At 38.5% G+C, this 16,357-nt stretch overlaps 1 protein-coding gene across 1 annotated transcript in view; it reads right to left on the bottom strand.

Moving 5' to 3' along the window:
* The window catches only part of Arid5b (AT rich interactive domain 5B (MRF1-like)), a 179,296-nt gene that overhangs the window by 142,932 nt on the left and 20,007 nt on the right, over window positions 1–16,357 (bottom strand). The window contains exon 3 of the mRNA XM_005385946.2: window positions 6,014–6,239. Coding sequence (XP_005386003.1) covers window positions 6,014–6,239 — 226 coding nt within the window. The remainder of the gene's footprint in view (window positions 1–6,013; window positions 6,240–16,357) is intronic.

Below are 16,357 nucleotides of genomic sequence, written 5' to 3'. Positions count from 1 at the left end.
TTCATTGTTGTAGAAAATACTGTAAGATCTTCAGGTCAAGATAAATTTCAAAGGACAGGGTCTTAACTTGGGATGCATCTTTTCGAGCTATAGCAAAGCATCTGGGAAGCAGAGCTGACGAGTAGCTACTTATTGGCTCAGACAGGGTTAGATTTTGCAAAGTTCCCTTCCACTGGAAATAACCAAGGTGGCTAATATGGACGACATAAATGAATGTTACATATCTGGGACATATTTTACTGATTCATTCTACCATTATTTCAGGACAATATTCAACTTTTTATCAGATGGTCAAGCTGAATTCTAACTTTTAAATAAAGCCTTCTTATTCCTTATGGGTATAAATTTTTGGATTCCTAGATTCTTAGAAAATATCTTGCTATCAAGCAGTTCTGAAACTGCATGTTTTGGATGCAGCTTCGTGGGAATGGGAGCTTGCGCCTCGTAAATGCATGTCCTTTACAATGGCACGCCTTAGCCTATTAAAGAAGGAGTCCTGTGGGCACACAGATAGCACTCCTCTCCATTGTTGATCATGCTGTGATTAGCATCTTTAAAAAATCATGGCAAACAGCAATATTGTCCAAGGACTTTGTGAAAAAATCTTTTGGCAAGAATCTGTACAAATTTTTGCTAAGTACCGCGTGTAATTGATTTCTATTTTAAACTTAGGAATATTATAAAGGCCAAATTTGTTTCCATGAGGAGTCTGTTCTGCAGATTTCTCAAAATATTCACAAAGAGAATAACATAATAGTATATTATCTAATTCTCACTACTAAGGAGATGGTTTAACTAGCCTAGCTGTTGAAGATAACATATAAACAATAAGTGCTTCCAAATGACTCCTTAATACACATATGAAACTTGGATCTAGGAAAGAAGGAAGGATGAAAAAAGAGAGGAAAGAAGGGAGCATGAAAGGGAAAGAAGGAGGAATTATTCTAATAAGAAGCATGTCTACAATTTCCATAAGCCCATTTGATATCATGGGTAAAAATCCTTATTATAATAAATTGTCAGCATCTTAATATGCTTCTTATTAAAAACATTGATATTGTTTTCTTCAACAAGGAGAAAGAATCCTTTCCACGACCACATCCGTGAAACATATCAGCCTCAGAAGTGATCTGAAACAAGCATTTGAACTACAAGGTCTCAAGACTTTCTCAGCAAAGACTGCAGTCAACTTTTAACAAAGAATCCTTGGGAAGTCACACAACTGGCCACCAGTACTTATTCTGACATAATTTTGAAAAGGAGAGAAGTTATATAATATGTAATATATAAATATATAAAATATTAATTATATCATATAACATTTCAATATATTTATGAAAGATACAAATAATATATAAACATTACAATATATTTTATATGTAGACAATGTACACATAAATAACTGTATAAAAGTAAATAACGAAGCACTTGAAGGATTTTAACAATAGTCCTCTATTTAGGGAGATAGTATTGAGAGTAAACTCTGCTCACAATCACTAGTACCTGTGTATTCAAGGACATTAAATGAACAAATAAGAAAATATACTACACAGTTCCATATCATGGAGAACTTCCTTCTGGTAATAATAGAATGAAGTCTCTATTTAGACTTCAGTGTCTGGAATGTTCCCATAGATATTGACTCATTTGTTCTCAGAACTCTATGTGATAAAGCAAGGTCCATATTGTCTGCTTCGCACACGGGAACCGGAAGTATAAACAGTGACTTTTGGCCATTTTTTCCCGGGTGTAACCGCCTCAAGGCAGAGCTAAGATTCTAGAGGGCCCTATCTCCTGCCTTTCCAACACCACTGAGCTGTCTACTCCCGAAGCGGACAGGGGAAAGTGCCAGGAACAGGAGGGAGAGGGGCAGTCACTTTTCTCAGTTTGATGGGACTTTAGAACCAGAAATTGAGCTGAGGAAACCAGCATCTTTAAATTCAGACAGCTCCCCACCCCCACACGTACACACTCTTTGGGTCTTTTCTCAGTTTCAGCTCAGACTCTTCTATCTTTTATGTTTTTTTCTAAAGACATATTTGGAGATGAAACCATTCATAACTGCCCATCCACAGACAGTTTGTGGCGGCATAATTGACAATGAGTCTGCTGCAAAAAAATGAAAATGCTGTTTTAATAACCTTGGCCTAAAATACATCTTGTTGTATGCCTCAAAGGGTTTCAATAAAAAGTCAACCTGTAGAGACATATTTTCTTGGCTTAAACAACAATCCAAAGCATATAAATGTAGTCCGACTATAATGACATATTTATAGGCCAATAAAGCTTACACTGCAGCTTTCATACTTAAAGGAACTCTGTAAGAAGCAGTGTTACATAAAATAATTTGAGCTTTTTTCAAACTATAGCCCAAGGAATAAAAAATGCAAGTTTGCTATGTTTCAGTGATAGTATTTATACTCCTTAGTTGCCAAAAATTTTGTAAGACAAAATAACTCTTCATTTGACTACTTCCAACTGCCATACCAAATATGGGTATCAAGTCCACTTTATTACAAAAGCAAAGTACTGTAATTCTAAAGACAAAAATAAATAACTAGAGGCTTGTGTAGTGAATGATTTAATCAACCTGATTCTTCTGGAAAAACAGGTTCTTGTATTCATTATGCTTATGAATAATACATTCTTTAACCCTTCTATTTCAACGTAGTTGTTTTTCTTTTTTTTAAATAAACTAGTATGAAATAGTCTGAAAGAAGGTAAATCACGTCACTCAGTAAAGTCCCACTTTGCACTAGTTTCATATTGAACTAACTTTCTTTGAAAAGGACAAAGAGGAGGGAAGACAATGAACGTACTTCACCACAGTTTAGAAGAATTTTTTAAAGAGTATTAGTTGCTGAAATATCCAAATTGGCAGTTTTATTCAACAAACACTTAGGGTCTTAAGTAAAAACTGTAGAGATTTAAAAAAAATCTCTAACTAGTACATCCTCAAATCTTGTCCAAATTTTCTCCTTTCAGGGGGGAGGGGATAAAAATCGAAAGAGTTCTGATTTGAATCAGAGCAGTTATTGGAAGCTGCCATTTGGGGCAGAGTTTCTCTTTGTGGAGTATTAACTTGCTGGCAGGCACACATTTGTGAGAACATTTTTGTTTTTTTACTACTCAGAGAGAGACAGGAAGTGACACAAACTGGGATTAAAAGGAATTTATTCTACTTAAGCACAGAGCAAGAAGAGTTCTTTAATTAGCTCTTATATTTTAAAATCCCTTCTTTGAGAGTCAACCTAACTCTTTTGTTACTATTGATTTTTTTTTTTAGACAGGATGAAATAACTTAGCTTTTTTTTTTTTGAATAACATGTTGGAGTTTTACTTTATCCATAGAAAGGTGAGATCTTTACATTCTTTACTTGCTTCCCCCAGCAAAAGAAGGGGAGGGTCTGAAGTAATCTCCCAGTTCATCTTTCTTTGGTAAGAACAATGAAAGGTTCTAAGAGAAGGAAAAACCTAATAAGTGTGTGAACTGCCATGAACAATGTGAGACTAGAGGTGGTTTCAGTGTGGCCAAGACAAGAAGAGATAAGGAAACCACTGTGTAGAAAGAAAAGTACAGACAACAAATATTTTGATGTTACACACAGAGAAGGGAAGAGGATGACGAAAAAGTCGCCGGGCCAGGATTGTGTGCAATGACACTCCCTCTCTCCCTGGGATAAATCCTGACAAGGGTGACTTGCAAACTTTAGATCAGGCAGATAGTGGAAACTCATTACATTAAGGAAAGTTTTTGTTTCTCTTTCTACATTATTACAACACAGTGTGCATTCCAGTGACAAAAGCCATTTGTCTCAAATTCCCCGCAGTTCATACCAACTGAGTAGAATTTCAAGGCTCTAAATTCTATCCTTAAAGGGGTATTTTGCATTAAAAAAAGAAAAGGTACATGGTGTTTCTTGCTCATGAAAGCCTCCCAATCTAGTCTTCCTTTGATTACTTCTTCCTCAGCACTCATCGTAGAGATGTCTCCCAAGTGACACCAAAAAAAGAAAGAAAAAAGTCCGAATCACCTAGTAATTCTTTTATCTCTGCACAGTCCTTGGCCTTGCCTCTGTCACTGAGAAGAATCTGGGCGAGCAGGACTCGGTAAATTCCCCTGGTGAGTCCTGAGAGCAACTAGACTTACAAACTACTAATCTCTAGATTTTCCAGACCAAACCGCCCGCAAGTACTTTGAATATTCACTATAAACCCATTTCTTCTAAAATCAATTGCAAAAAAACGTAGATTATGGACATTTTTTACATTTCAAGAAGAATAAATTTCTGTATCTTTTGATCACAATAACAAACTGTTTCCCTTTTTTTTTTTAAGTGTCGTTAGTAAACTATTCCTTTGAAACACGAAAGAACCCGGCTATAAATACTCCTGTTTATAAGTGTCACATCAAGCTTAACCATCTACACATCCTTTTGTTCCCCCATGGGTTTCCTGTTTAATTTTTTGTTAGTAACAGTATATTCCATAACTCAGAAAAACTCAAACAAAGAAAGGTTTTAATGTTAAAGAAAAAAGCACAAGACAATGGCAATGCAACTTAGACCATGCATTAGGCAGGCAACACAGATATTATTGAGCGTTTTCACACATGATAAGAATGGTCATTGTATGTTCACAAAACTGGGACATGTGACAGTATATGTAAGAAAACTGTACTTTTTTTTCTAGAGAAGGAAGAGCATTAGTTTAATAATTTTTTCTAATTGTACACATAACTATCAAGGTGCCGTGTCCAAAATTACTGTCTGACATACAGCAAAAGATGCCAGGAAATTGTTGACTGTTAAACTGCAAGAAAATATTAATGCTCCCCCCCCCACAGCACAGCTCATCATAAACCAGAATCACGTGAAAGACACAGTCAGTTACTGGTGTTATTCAGTTTCTTTATGCCAATTAAAATAAATCATCTGGGTTTCTTGTAATAGCTGAGTTCTAGGTTAAAACAAAAAAACAGGAAGTTGTCACATTAAGACATAAAATAGGGCTATGAAAATCAGCATTGTGCTAGAGTGAAAGAAAAAAGATGCCTTAATATGTTAAAAATGAAGTTCCTCTTTGTCTAAAGAGGAAATAACTGGTCTAAATCAGAGGTCAACAACTTCAGTCTTGAGCAATACTAGGAGAGTACAACAGTAAAGCCCACAAGGGGATGCAAACAGAAGGAAAAGAACAGGGAAAGGACACAAAAGTCACTGAAGAAGGAAGTGTTAGAGCAACAGAATTAATTATGGAGCCCCTCCTGCCTGTCATCACTGTGCTAGATCTTTCAGCTCACAATGACTTATTTTTATATGGGGAAACTGAGGTTAGAGGTTAAGTTACTAGCCTAAGGCTGCCCAGCAGAGCAAGTGTTAGTGTTCAAACACTAATCAGAACATTACAGAGCCTAACTATGAATAACACCAAAGCACAAGTTCTTTATACATATCGAGAAAGAGAAGAAAGGAAAGAAAAACTTAGGCAGCTGACCTTAGGTCGTTTACTTGGCTGACCACTGGGTGCTAAAAGTTCAAGGAAATCTATGCCATCAATGCCAACAAATGGTTCGTGTGCCCAAGGTTGTCTCTCACCTTGCTTTCCATCCACTATAAAACATGAAATTCTGGCATGGTATTAGTAGATGTTATACTGACTCCTTGTAGCAAGTGCTCAAAGTCTTCATTAATCCAATTTCAGGTGCCCTAAGGAAGTCTTTTGTTTTGGTAGAGCATTGGAAGCTGTTTAATGCTATGCATTATATCACCTGGTACAGGAGTCAATACACAGAAGTCTGTGATCCAACAGGCAACACTCACTCCTCACCTACAAGTTTTCTCTCCATCTGTATCCTGAGTTCCCTTTGAGGGCAAATAAGTGTGTGCGTTTCTGTATGTGTGGATGTGTGTGTATGTATAATTATATGACACAGCTTCCAGAAAAACCTATGACAAGAAAAGCTTACTATATTCACCCATACATTCAGTTTAGAAGTGTGAATTGTATTTACCAAGGTCAGCCTTTTCCTTGAGAACATCTTTGAAGTTGAGTCCGCTGTTGAGGGTGGACTGTCTGTACTTCAGCAGAGCTTCCTTCTGTCCATTTCTCCCCAAGGCCTCCGCTTTCACTGGCCCAGCCTGGAGGCCAGATCTCCACTTGGAGAAATCAGAATGTACCCATTTGACCAGGTCTTCAAGCTTCACAATCACCTTTTCAGAAACAGCAATGACTTCATCCTACGAGAGATGAGATGGAACAAAAAACATTAGTTATGGGTTTGAGGTAAACGACAGTCTCCCCAAAGCTCCCCTGAACTGCCATGTGAATGGTTTAACCTTCCCAAATAGACTGTGGGTTTTGGTATCCAAGAATCTCTGATAACTTACTTCATTTCACTGGCTTTTGTTGCTGGATATTTAAAGAATAATTTATAGTACGTATTTGTTACAGTTATAAAGTATCCAAAAATAGGGTAGTAATTCTATTGCCATTTTGAATAGTGTTTGCAAAGCTCCCTCTACCTATTTAACCACTTGGGTGAAAGCAGATTTTTAGGTGCAATTAATTACAAATGTAAAAAGTGAAGGCTGGGTGACTAATGGTTAGCCTGTCTCCATATAAATGTTCTAAGTAAATCTAAGATTCTTGGAACTCTGACTCACCCTAAAATTCCTATGTTTATGGTACATTTTCCCTTGGCTTATACACAAATATTGAATTTAACTTTTGTCCTAAAAATTAAATAAAACTGTGATGTAATCCCAAAAGAAATACTTCATAAATGTTATGTGCTTCCCACTGAAAGAAACTTACACATTCTCATGTTTCTCAAAACCTTTGTAAGTTGAGAAATGAACCGAGTTTTTCTTTTAATACGTATGGGGTAGGGGGTGAGAGGGCGAGTGAGGAGAAAGTATTTGAAGCTAAGAAAAGTAGTTGAAACTTAAGTTCCTCCTATGGACCATAAATTTGAATTTTAAGCATCTCTAATTGCTTCCAGGAAATAGCCAACTTTCTCCTGAAGAATAATCCAGCAAGATATGTAATAGATATCCACACATGGAACAAAGAGAGGCCCCCTCACCCAAAGGCTCTTTGGAAAAAAAGCTTATGAAGATCATCTCACTGGCTTTTAAGTTAAATTATTTGAAGAATTTGGCATTTCAACTTGAACTGACTTCTTTCATTTATTTTATTTCACATTTCTGAAGAAAGCTTAGCTGTGAAAACCCCTAAGCTTACAAAATCTTCGAAATATTTTTGACAAAACAACAACAGGAAGATGTCTCTAAGCTATTATACAAAAGGAATCCACAAGTGATTTGGGCTAATTTTGCTGTTAAACATGACGCTAACTCCTTCCTCCGCCACACACCCACACGCGCACACTCACCCCCCCACAAACGTCACTGCACACACTGCTCCACACAAAGAGGACTTATAAAGATACGCTCCACACACAAAGAAGCCCTAGATTTAGTTTTTAAAAATACTTTAAGGTAGGATCTAAGATTTCCTTTCTCCTCATTCAGTTCCAACCTGCTTCTGAGAGAAGGCTTGTTAGGCAGCAAGACAGTAATAAATACTCTATCAAACATGAAATGTAGAACTTGGGTAATGGAATCCCTTCTCTTATCATGATCAAATATGAACTTCCAGTAAAGAGGAGACAAAGTGGAAACTGTGTTTTTATCCTCTCCTCAAGAAAAAATTTCAATATGAGATAAACAGTGGGGCATATTACAAAATACCACTTCAGTGGATGATTTCACCCCGACTTGCCACACCATCCTCTTGAAATAGAAGATCTGTAGTTGTCATGCATTTTATAGCTATTACATGGTGATTATTAAATGTCAGAATAAAAATTCAGCCTGGGTATTGTTTCAAGGCATATGGGAACAGCTTCAGGACTGGGCATACGAAAAATGGAGTTTAGAATGTACTGGAAAATAAGTCAGTAGCATGGTATATCAGTCTCAACTTTAGTGAAGATGGAATTTGGCAGCATTTTGACCAAATAAGGTTTCCTAGAATAGACAAGTTTGGAGATGAATGTGATTTTCAAATAGCTCTATGATCAAATGATTATCATTTCAATTACCAGTTGCTTCAGAGCTTTTCCAAGAAATAGCATGACTAGTTCTGGCTGGCTTACACCACCGGCGAAACAAATAGTTTATTAACCAAGAGAAAATACAATCCTTATGATGTCACTGATGAACACACTCATCTTTCCAGAATTAGTCTATAGATTCTGTCCTCACTCTTCTCTCTGTCTCTCTCCCTCCCCCCCTTCACACACACAACTGTAGAAATTCCCACAAACATGTAAACTCTGATCCCAAGCGTATATTAATTGTGAAACCTCCAGCATGTTTTATTTTGGCTTCACAGAGAAACTGGCCTTGCAACATTGTCAAATGCCAGGATTTAAAAGGAAATCTGATAAGCAGAGGAGGGGGAAAGAACAAACCAGCCCCAAAGAACAGAACAGCCAACATATATATAGAAAAGGTCTCAGGAAACACTACTTTCTACACACAATGGCATAAATCACATGGTCATATTTATTATTCTGAGTGAGTTTGTACTAAAGTTCCTAATATGTACCATTCTTGGGCAAGTTTCTATGTCTAAGAAAAGAATTTCAATAAGCTCATCTCATGATTACATTAGCTCTCTGCAAACTGAGAATTGGCACTGGATAAATATTGCTGATTCACTCTAACACAACACAAAAGGAACACAAAGAAATATACTTTGTTATTCTATTAATGTACCTTGACTTTTCAATTAACCCAGCTCTCCACCAATATTTATGTAGGCCATGTTAAGACACTTTAAAAGTCATTATCCCTTTTAGCATTGTTTAAAACTATTTCTATAATTTGGAGTTTTGTTTCTATGATGATGCAAAATCAGCTTCTTTCATCACGGATCCTCAAAGTCAGAGGACATAATTCAGTCAGAAACTCACAAGCTACCCAGCCCATGTGTTTGTCTGACTCCTATAAATGTTCTAAAAATTTGAAATTCAGACTTTAATTTTCTCTTATAAAACAAAGGCTAAAAAACAACCAAAGGAAAGAAAACAAGAAAAACAAAAGGAAAACTAGCAACAGAAACCACTTGAAACTGAGCACAAGATGCCTTCTTTAGACAAGATGTAAAATCCCACCCGACCCTACGACATGATATTCAGCCCATTTCTCCCTGACCTGCCCGTCTCTGGGTAGGCACCAGACATTCACATTTACACACACCAACTCATTCCACCTCCCTCATGTTATCAGCGAGGGCAGTGAGATTCAGTGACACATCCAAGTGCCCAGTTACAGCAGGGCTTGGATGTAAATCCAACTTCCTGTCCACCAGCACAGTATCCAAGGTGTCAGGGTTCAAATCCCAACTCTGGAATGTACTTTCTAAGGAACACTGGGCAAATTCTTTATTCTCCCTGTGCTTCCATCTTTTTACATATGTAAAAAAGAGGAAAGGTCATAATAACTATCTACCTCTTATAGTAATTGTCAAGATTCAATGGGTTGATGAAAATAAAGTAGTATAGCAGAGTTGTTACTTCTTTATGTTGGTGTTTTCCAAAGTGTGGCATGAGAGATGAATTTAGATGGTTCATGGGTAAAGTTTTTATATATATTTTAAGTTACTCATTGCTATTTATTTTTGTGGTTGCTGTCTATTTATGGGAAAGCGGTACTGGTTTTCTATTTACAGGAGCTATAGAAAGTTTCTCTTTAAATAATATTTGTTTAAAAAATGCACCAGTTTGAATAAAGCCATTAAGTAAACATATGAGACATAAGATATAGAAAAAAAAGGTCAAGTTGCTGTAAGATGTAAGTGAAACTTAGGACAATGTTTTATACCAGTGATTCTCAAAGTGTAGCCCAGCTACCCTTGGAAATGCCTGAGACCATTTCAGGGGTCCACAGAGTCAAAACGGTGATCAAAAACATGTGAAGATATTAGTAGCTTTTCTCACTCTTGTTTACTTTCAAGCTTATAGCGGGGTTTTCCAGAGACTCTGACATGGGGTGTCATAACAGAGTAAACGCAGAAGCAGATGAGAATAAAGCCATCTAGTAAGCTAGAGAATGAAGAGATTTACAAAAACTGTAAGACTGTTTTACTGTTTTCACTCATGTTTTTGTTTTTGATAATATAGTTAATTTTCATAAAGATGTGCTACATTAGAAACTTCCCAGTGGCTTTCTCGAGTGACTTGTCAATTTTGCATTCCCACCAGGAATATGTGAGAATTCCAGTTGCTCCTCATCCTTATCAGCACTTGCCACTGTCACTGCCAATTAATTAATTAATTAATTAGCACCGGTCTAATGTGTACACAGTGATTTCTCATCAGTTTTTCTGTTTTCATTTCCCTAATTCTGATGATATGAAATATCTTTTCAGGTGCTAACTTGCCATCTGTATATCTTTTTGATGAAATGTGTTAAATATTCTGCCCCATTTTAAAAATTGGGTTCCTGTTTTGTTACTGCTGAGTTTTGAGAGTTCTTTGGGTTCAAGTTTTCTGTCAAACATATGACTTGAGGACATGTTCTCTCACTTTGTAGTGTTGTTGTGATAATATGTTTCACAAAACAAAAGGTCCCATAGGTCTTTCTTTTTTTGGATTGTGGATTTTTTTTTGTACCTGTGAAATCTGCCTACTCCAAAGTCACAAGAAATTTCTGTGTTTTCAGCAGAAAATTTTATACCTTTACATTTTAATTTAACTGCATGATCCATTTACACCTTTGTATAAGTTATGGTGACATTAGCTTAACGTTTCATTGTTTTTGGCACATGGGTGGTATCATCATTTTTAAATGAATTAAATGTTTTAAACTTTTTCAGTTTTAATTTCTAATATCATACATATCAAAAGATTTGCCCTCTATAATTGGGGTCATTTAGGAAATTTGCATGTAAAAAAGTTAAGAGAATCGCTATATTAGGTCATTAACCCAATCCATTTTCTTATTCTTCAGTTTCTGTTCTCGCTTCGTAGCATGATAGTGAATAACCTTACCTTAGAATTCAAACGCTCCCCCCTGTTAAGAACTAAGCAGGGTCTGTAATTTTACCCCACTTGCAAACTTGTAAGTTTGCCTTCCACAGTTTCATAGATAATGCCAGAGGGGTCCATGAGACTCTTGCCCACAGACAAAGAATGGTTTTATCACTTATAGCAATCGCAGGAGTCTAGAACCAGCATTGGTGCTGGCTCTTTTTTTTTTTCTGGTACCGGGAATTGAACTCACCACCTTGCGCTTGCCAGGCAGGCGCTGCACCAGTGAGCTAAATCCCCAGCCCCTGGTGCTGGCTCTTAATATGCAGCTCCTAGAAGGAGACACACTGATAGCTGTGCACACAGTGGAGTAAATTATAAAAGAGTCTTGAGTTCAGGGAACCCAAAAATTTAATACCAGATCATAAGCAATCAGCTCTTGGTTCTGGAGCAAGGTACTACTCATCCTGTCTTCAGAGGTTGCTCTCAAGATAAACACCTTTGAAAAGACAGTCCAAAGCGAAGACAACTGACGGCTCTGCCTGCAAGATGCACAGATACACAACAGACTCACGGAGAGAGAACACCTACTCAATACCTATCACCTCCACATGTTCAATGTTCCTTCTTCCTCTTTCCATCTCCCAACTGAAGAAATGTAGGAGACATATTTTTAGAACCAGTCTAGGTCTTTTTCTCTGTATATCACTCCTTGAAAAAAATCATTCTCTAAGGAGATTACAGTGCTCACCTCTGAAATCCCTAAGTACTTTCTAAAGTTTCATCCAGACTCCAGTCCCTTTTGCTCAAGTTAGATATCTCAGAGTCATTTCAACCTCAGTGGAACTGTATAGCTCATTTGGCTTTTTTGTAAGAAACTACCTCACTCTGCATATGGGGAATATAATACTTCCCAAATATAGCTAATCTTTCCCCAAAATCTATTCTTCTTTTCTTGCATAATAATAAACTGCTAATTTGCTGGGCACAGAAAACAAAAAAAGACACCATTTCTTCCTTTACAGCCAGTTGTAGCCCATGGACTAGGTTCTGACCAATGGTACGTATTAGTGAAATGTACACTTTCCAGTTCACCCACTCTGAGGGAATGACTGTACAGATGAGACACAGACAGAAGGAGCCTATCTTCTAAAGCATTTTTGCTCTGAGCCATCTACCTGTAGATTGGAAGAGGAAAAGATTTTGAACTCCCAACTTATTTAGACAACTGTAATTATGAGTGTCTGCTGCACACAGCTGAACCTGTATCTTTACTAATACAGTACATCATCCCTCCAGAGAGAGAACGTGAATGAAACCTTTACCCGGCGGTGCCCACCAACAGCACGTTGCTGAGGAGAGATATAATTAACTACGTCCCAAGGACAATGAACATGGGTAATATTAGAGGGGCCAGCAGGAAAGGGAGAGAATGATAACAGAAGACAGTGCACTCATTTCCATCTTCCCCAAATATCTCAAATTTTGAGAAATGTGCTCTGCAGTATTTACAACATGAAAAGTTTTAGGAACACAGCACAACAATGCATGGTGTTCGCTAAATAAACTGTGAAAGCAAAGTAACAGTTCAATTGGTTCCACAAGAGTGGGAAATTTTCATCAAGATGGAAAGTAACAATGAAGACAAACTGTTGAATAAACATTTAAAAAGACCAGCGACAGCCACTTTATCATATGCCCTGCTCACCTCCTGGTCAGGTGTGTGTGCCTATGGTGGGTTCAGCGGGCTCAGGTAAGCGGGGAGAACACAGCCCCGTGAGCCTGGCTCACGTGCCACCCCTTGCTCTCAAGCCTCCCTGAGACCCACCGCAATATGAGGCACCTACTGATTTGCCCAACTGCTTTCCCTATCACATGTCAGTGTGTTCTGCTAATGAGACACCTATGAGGTAGGTGAGAAGGTTTCACTTTACAGGTAAGTAGCTGCCACTCAAAAATCCAAGAACATCAGGAAAGACAAGACAGTAAAGAGGAAGCTCTCCCTGGTCAGTGGTGAAATCAGAAGAATGAAGGTAATTTGGCGAAGTTTCATAAGGTGCAGTTTGCTAGATCTCAAGGACTGTCCTTGTATTGGTCAAGATCTCAGCAGGAGATACAGGGGGACCTGAGACATGATAACGGGAGGAGGTGTTTACAGAGGAACTCATGACGAAGTTGTTGGTGGGGTGTAAAAGAACCGTAAGAGGCAGACAGCCAAGGAAGCTGGGCTGAGCAAGCCCTCTATCACCACTCTTAGGCTAAATGGCCCAAGTGGGTGGGAGTAGTTACCAGGATCAGAACAGACTTTCCACTGGAGGCAATGACCCTCAGCAGCACCTACGGGGGGGGGGGGGGGGTGGCTCTCAGGAAGGGACAGAGAGTAAGTCTCTCCCTTTACTGTCTTCCCTTACCAACTCCTGGCAGGGTAGCTGTATGGTGGGGCTCACTGGGAACACTTGAGCCAAGGGCTCTGTTGGTGGAGCCTACAAATGTTAGCTCTCCACAGCACAGCAGAAGGGGCAGCACTGCCGTGGAAGAACCTACATACCTCTCCATTTGGGACGTTCTCCTTTTTCCTTTCATCTCACACTATAGTATCTGTTTTTCCTCCAAAATGAGGATAGTAATAGATGGTCGTCTATTTTTAATATCCTTACTAAGCAAAATAAAAAGCTATCAACTTTCAGTTGGTCCCTGTACTGGGAATTACTGTTCTTATTACCTGTGACACAAAGCTAAATCTTTATTAGGCTTCAGTATTTGATGCTGAACTGCATAATTCTGTCTTCTACAATAAACAATTGTACTGTAAACACTTTTTAATGGCCGATAACCTTGCTGAACTTCTTTTTCTCTTGTACTCCACAAAGAGCCAAGGACTGTGTTGGGTTTGAAGCACACAATACTGGGCTGGGGATTTAGCTCAGTGGCACAGCGCCTGCCTGGCAAGCGCAAGGTCATGAGTTCAATTCCTGGTACTGGAAAAAATAAATAAATAAATAAATAAAATAAAGCACACAGTACTAATTTTAACGATGCCCTACCTCTGCTGGGTGGTTCATTTTGAGAAGTACCAAGGGACGACTGAAAAGCCATTGGCTTCAAGTCTGCTCTATCCCCATTCAAATGTGCACTACTGTGTTTAATGCTTATGTTAGTCCTGGGACTTGCCAAGGTCTTGTTAAAAAATGAGCTATATTCAACAAGAATCAATTTATCGGGTAGCTAAAACATCGTAGTTGTTCTAGTGCAATGTTCTGTACACACTTGCCATTCAAGAAATGATGGCTGGTACCAAGTAACATCATTTGGATGGAAAATGAGTGAATGGAGGGTATGAGTGATATTCAATCATCTCTTCTAAGTAACTGTGTTTGTTTCTAACTCTTCTTAATTCTTTGTCTGGGAACAATATTGGCCCTATTATTTTTGCCGGGTACCTCCAAGGGAAAGCTGGACTGACGAAAATGAGGAGTACGTGAGCTGGACTGGGGATGCGGCTCAGTGGTAGAGCTCTTGCATTGGCATGCCTGAGGCCCTGGATTCCATCCCCAGCACTACTGAAAAACAAAATACTGGGGCTGCTCTCTGTCTTCCGCTCCCAAGGACAGCAGTGGGAAACACTGCAGTGCTTTCTTAACTTGGCAAGGCAGTAGTCTATGAATTTAATGGACATCATCTCATCTAATCCCTGTAAGGACTTTCTGAGGTAGGTGTTGTACACCCATTTCAGGGATGAGAAAACGGAAGTGAAGCCCGAAGTCAGCTTGGCAATGCCCCCTTCTTCCTAAGAAATTAATTTAAGCCCTTTCTGCAGTCAAAGCTCTCCCACTTCCACCCCAGAGCAAATGAACCTTCCACCATTTCCGCCAATTCCATGGGGTACATGGGATTTAAGAAGAAAAAGGATTTTAAAATTTTTATAGTGTTTTACACCCAAAGTAAGATTACATATATTGCCGTACATGTGCTCTTTAAAAATGTGAAGAGTTTTCTGTTGTCTGAGTATGACGATTCCCTTTCAAGTGCGTGCTAAGATTTGACTCCTGTTACATGGAATGCACTGGCCTTGGAGACTGGTTGGTGTACTGGGTTCCAATTTCCCAAGCCACGCCCCCTTCCAGCTTTCTCCTTCCTCCTCACCCGACGTTTGTGAGGAGCCTGTGGTTCAGTGAATTTTGGAAATCCACCCTGGCACAATTAGAGGGAATAAGCAAACAGAAGACTGCTCTGAGGCATGATTTGTCAAATGTAATGTGACCATCCCTCACGGTACAGCCGACAGCATTTGCGTATCAAACAAGTAATTCAAAAATCCTAAATATTTTATGTTCCTAAATACATTTTTAATACATGTTAATCTAAATCCCATTAGACTGCAGCCTGCTTCCCTAACTGGGAAGACCATCTCCAAAGAAAATGCCAGAAATACCCTATAACTACTTCCCAGTTCTACTTCTTTCCTCTTAGACTTACTATCTATACACCTTATTTCCTCCCGTAAGTTAAAGGCAATTTACACAGAGAGCAAGAAATTGCATCTGGCATCCTAGATATTTCCTCTCCTAAACAGGCAAGCTTTTGACATAGAAAGAAGATGCCCTAGTCAGTGACAGAACTTGCCCACTTTTCCTTTGGCCAAATTAATGGGGTGTTAACTCTACAGTCTATTTTTTTAAAACTATTCCCAGGTTGCCATCATGAAAATAGTTTGGCACCCAAATACTTAGCTCTGGCCATTAAAACATTAACAAAAATAGATAAATGAGCCCAATTCCAGAGCTTGAAGCTCAGCTGAGCTACCTGTAAGAACACCCTCTAGCAGAGGACAAACAATAACAACAAAACCCAAACTCAAACACCACCCAATCCAGCTGTGTTATTAGGCTGAATGTCTCCACACTGTTACTTTAGCCTCTTCTGTTTTTCCCCCCCAGCTTTAGAAGCATACAACCTCTTGCTCAGGTATTCAGTTCAGCAGGGCCTATACTCTACAGACTCTCAAAGGAAGAAGGAAACCCTTTACTCCTCTTGGTGTATGAAAATCATGATAGAAGTTGTCTGAATTATTAAAGCTTATTGGTCATCTGGCAGAGTCTCGATATAGCATTGCCATTAATGAGAAGAACAGTCTTCAGAGAATCGCCAAAAGCCTTGGGCTCATTTAGAACACTTTAATGTAGAAACCAAGAAAATCTTCCTGTTTTGTGGAGCCTCTGTTTAAATATAAACATATGATTTAGACATGCTCTCTCTTGTTAAATTTTTTTTTGGTCTGTTCACTTCTCACAGTTCACATTATTATCCTCACATGTA

The sequence above is a fragment of the Chinchilla lanigera genome, unplaced genomic scaffold (genome assembly GCF_000276665.1).
Source record: "Chinchilla lanigera isolate Chin_1 unplaced genomic scaffold, ChiLan1.0 scaffold00024, whole genome shotgun sequence".
In the NCBI taxonomy this organism is placed as follows: Eukaryota; Metazoa; Chordata; class Mammalia; order Rodentia; family Chinchillidae; genus Chinchilla; species Chinchilla lanigera.
This window is presented reverse-complemented; position numbering and strand designations above follow the sequence as displayed.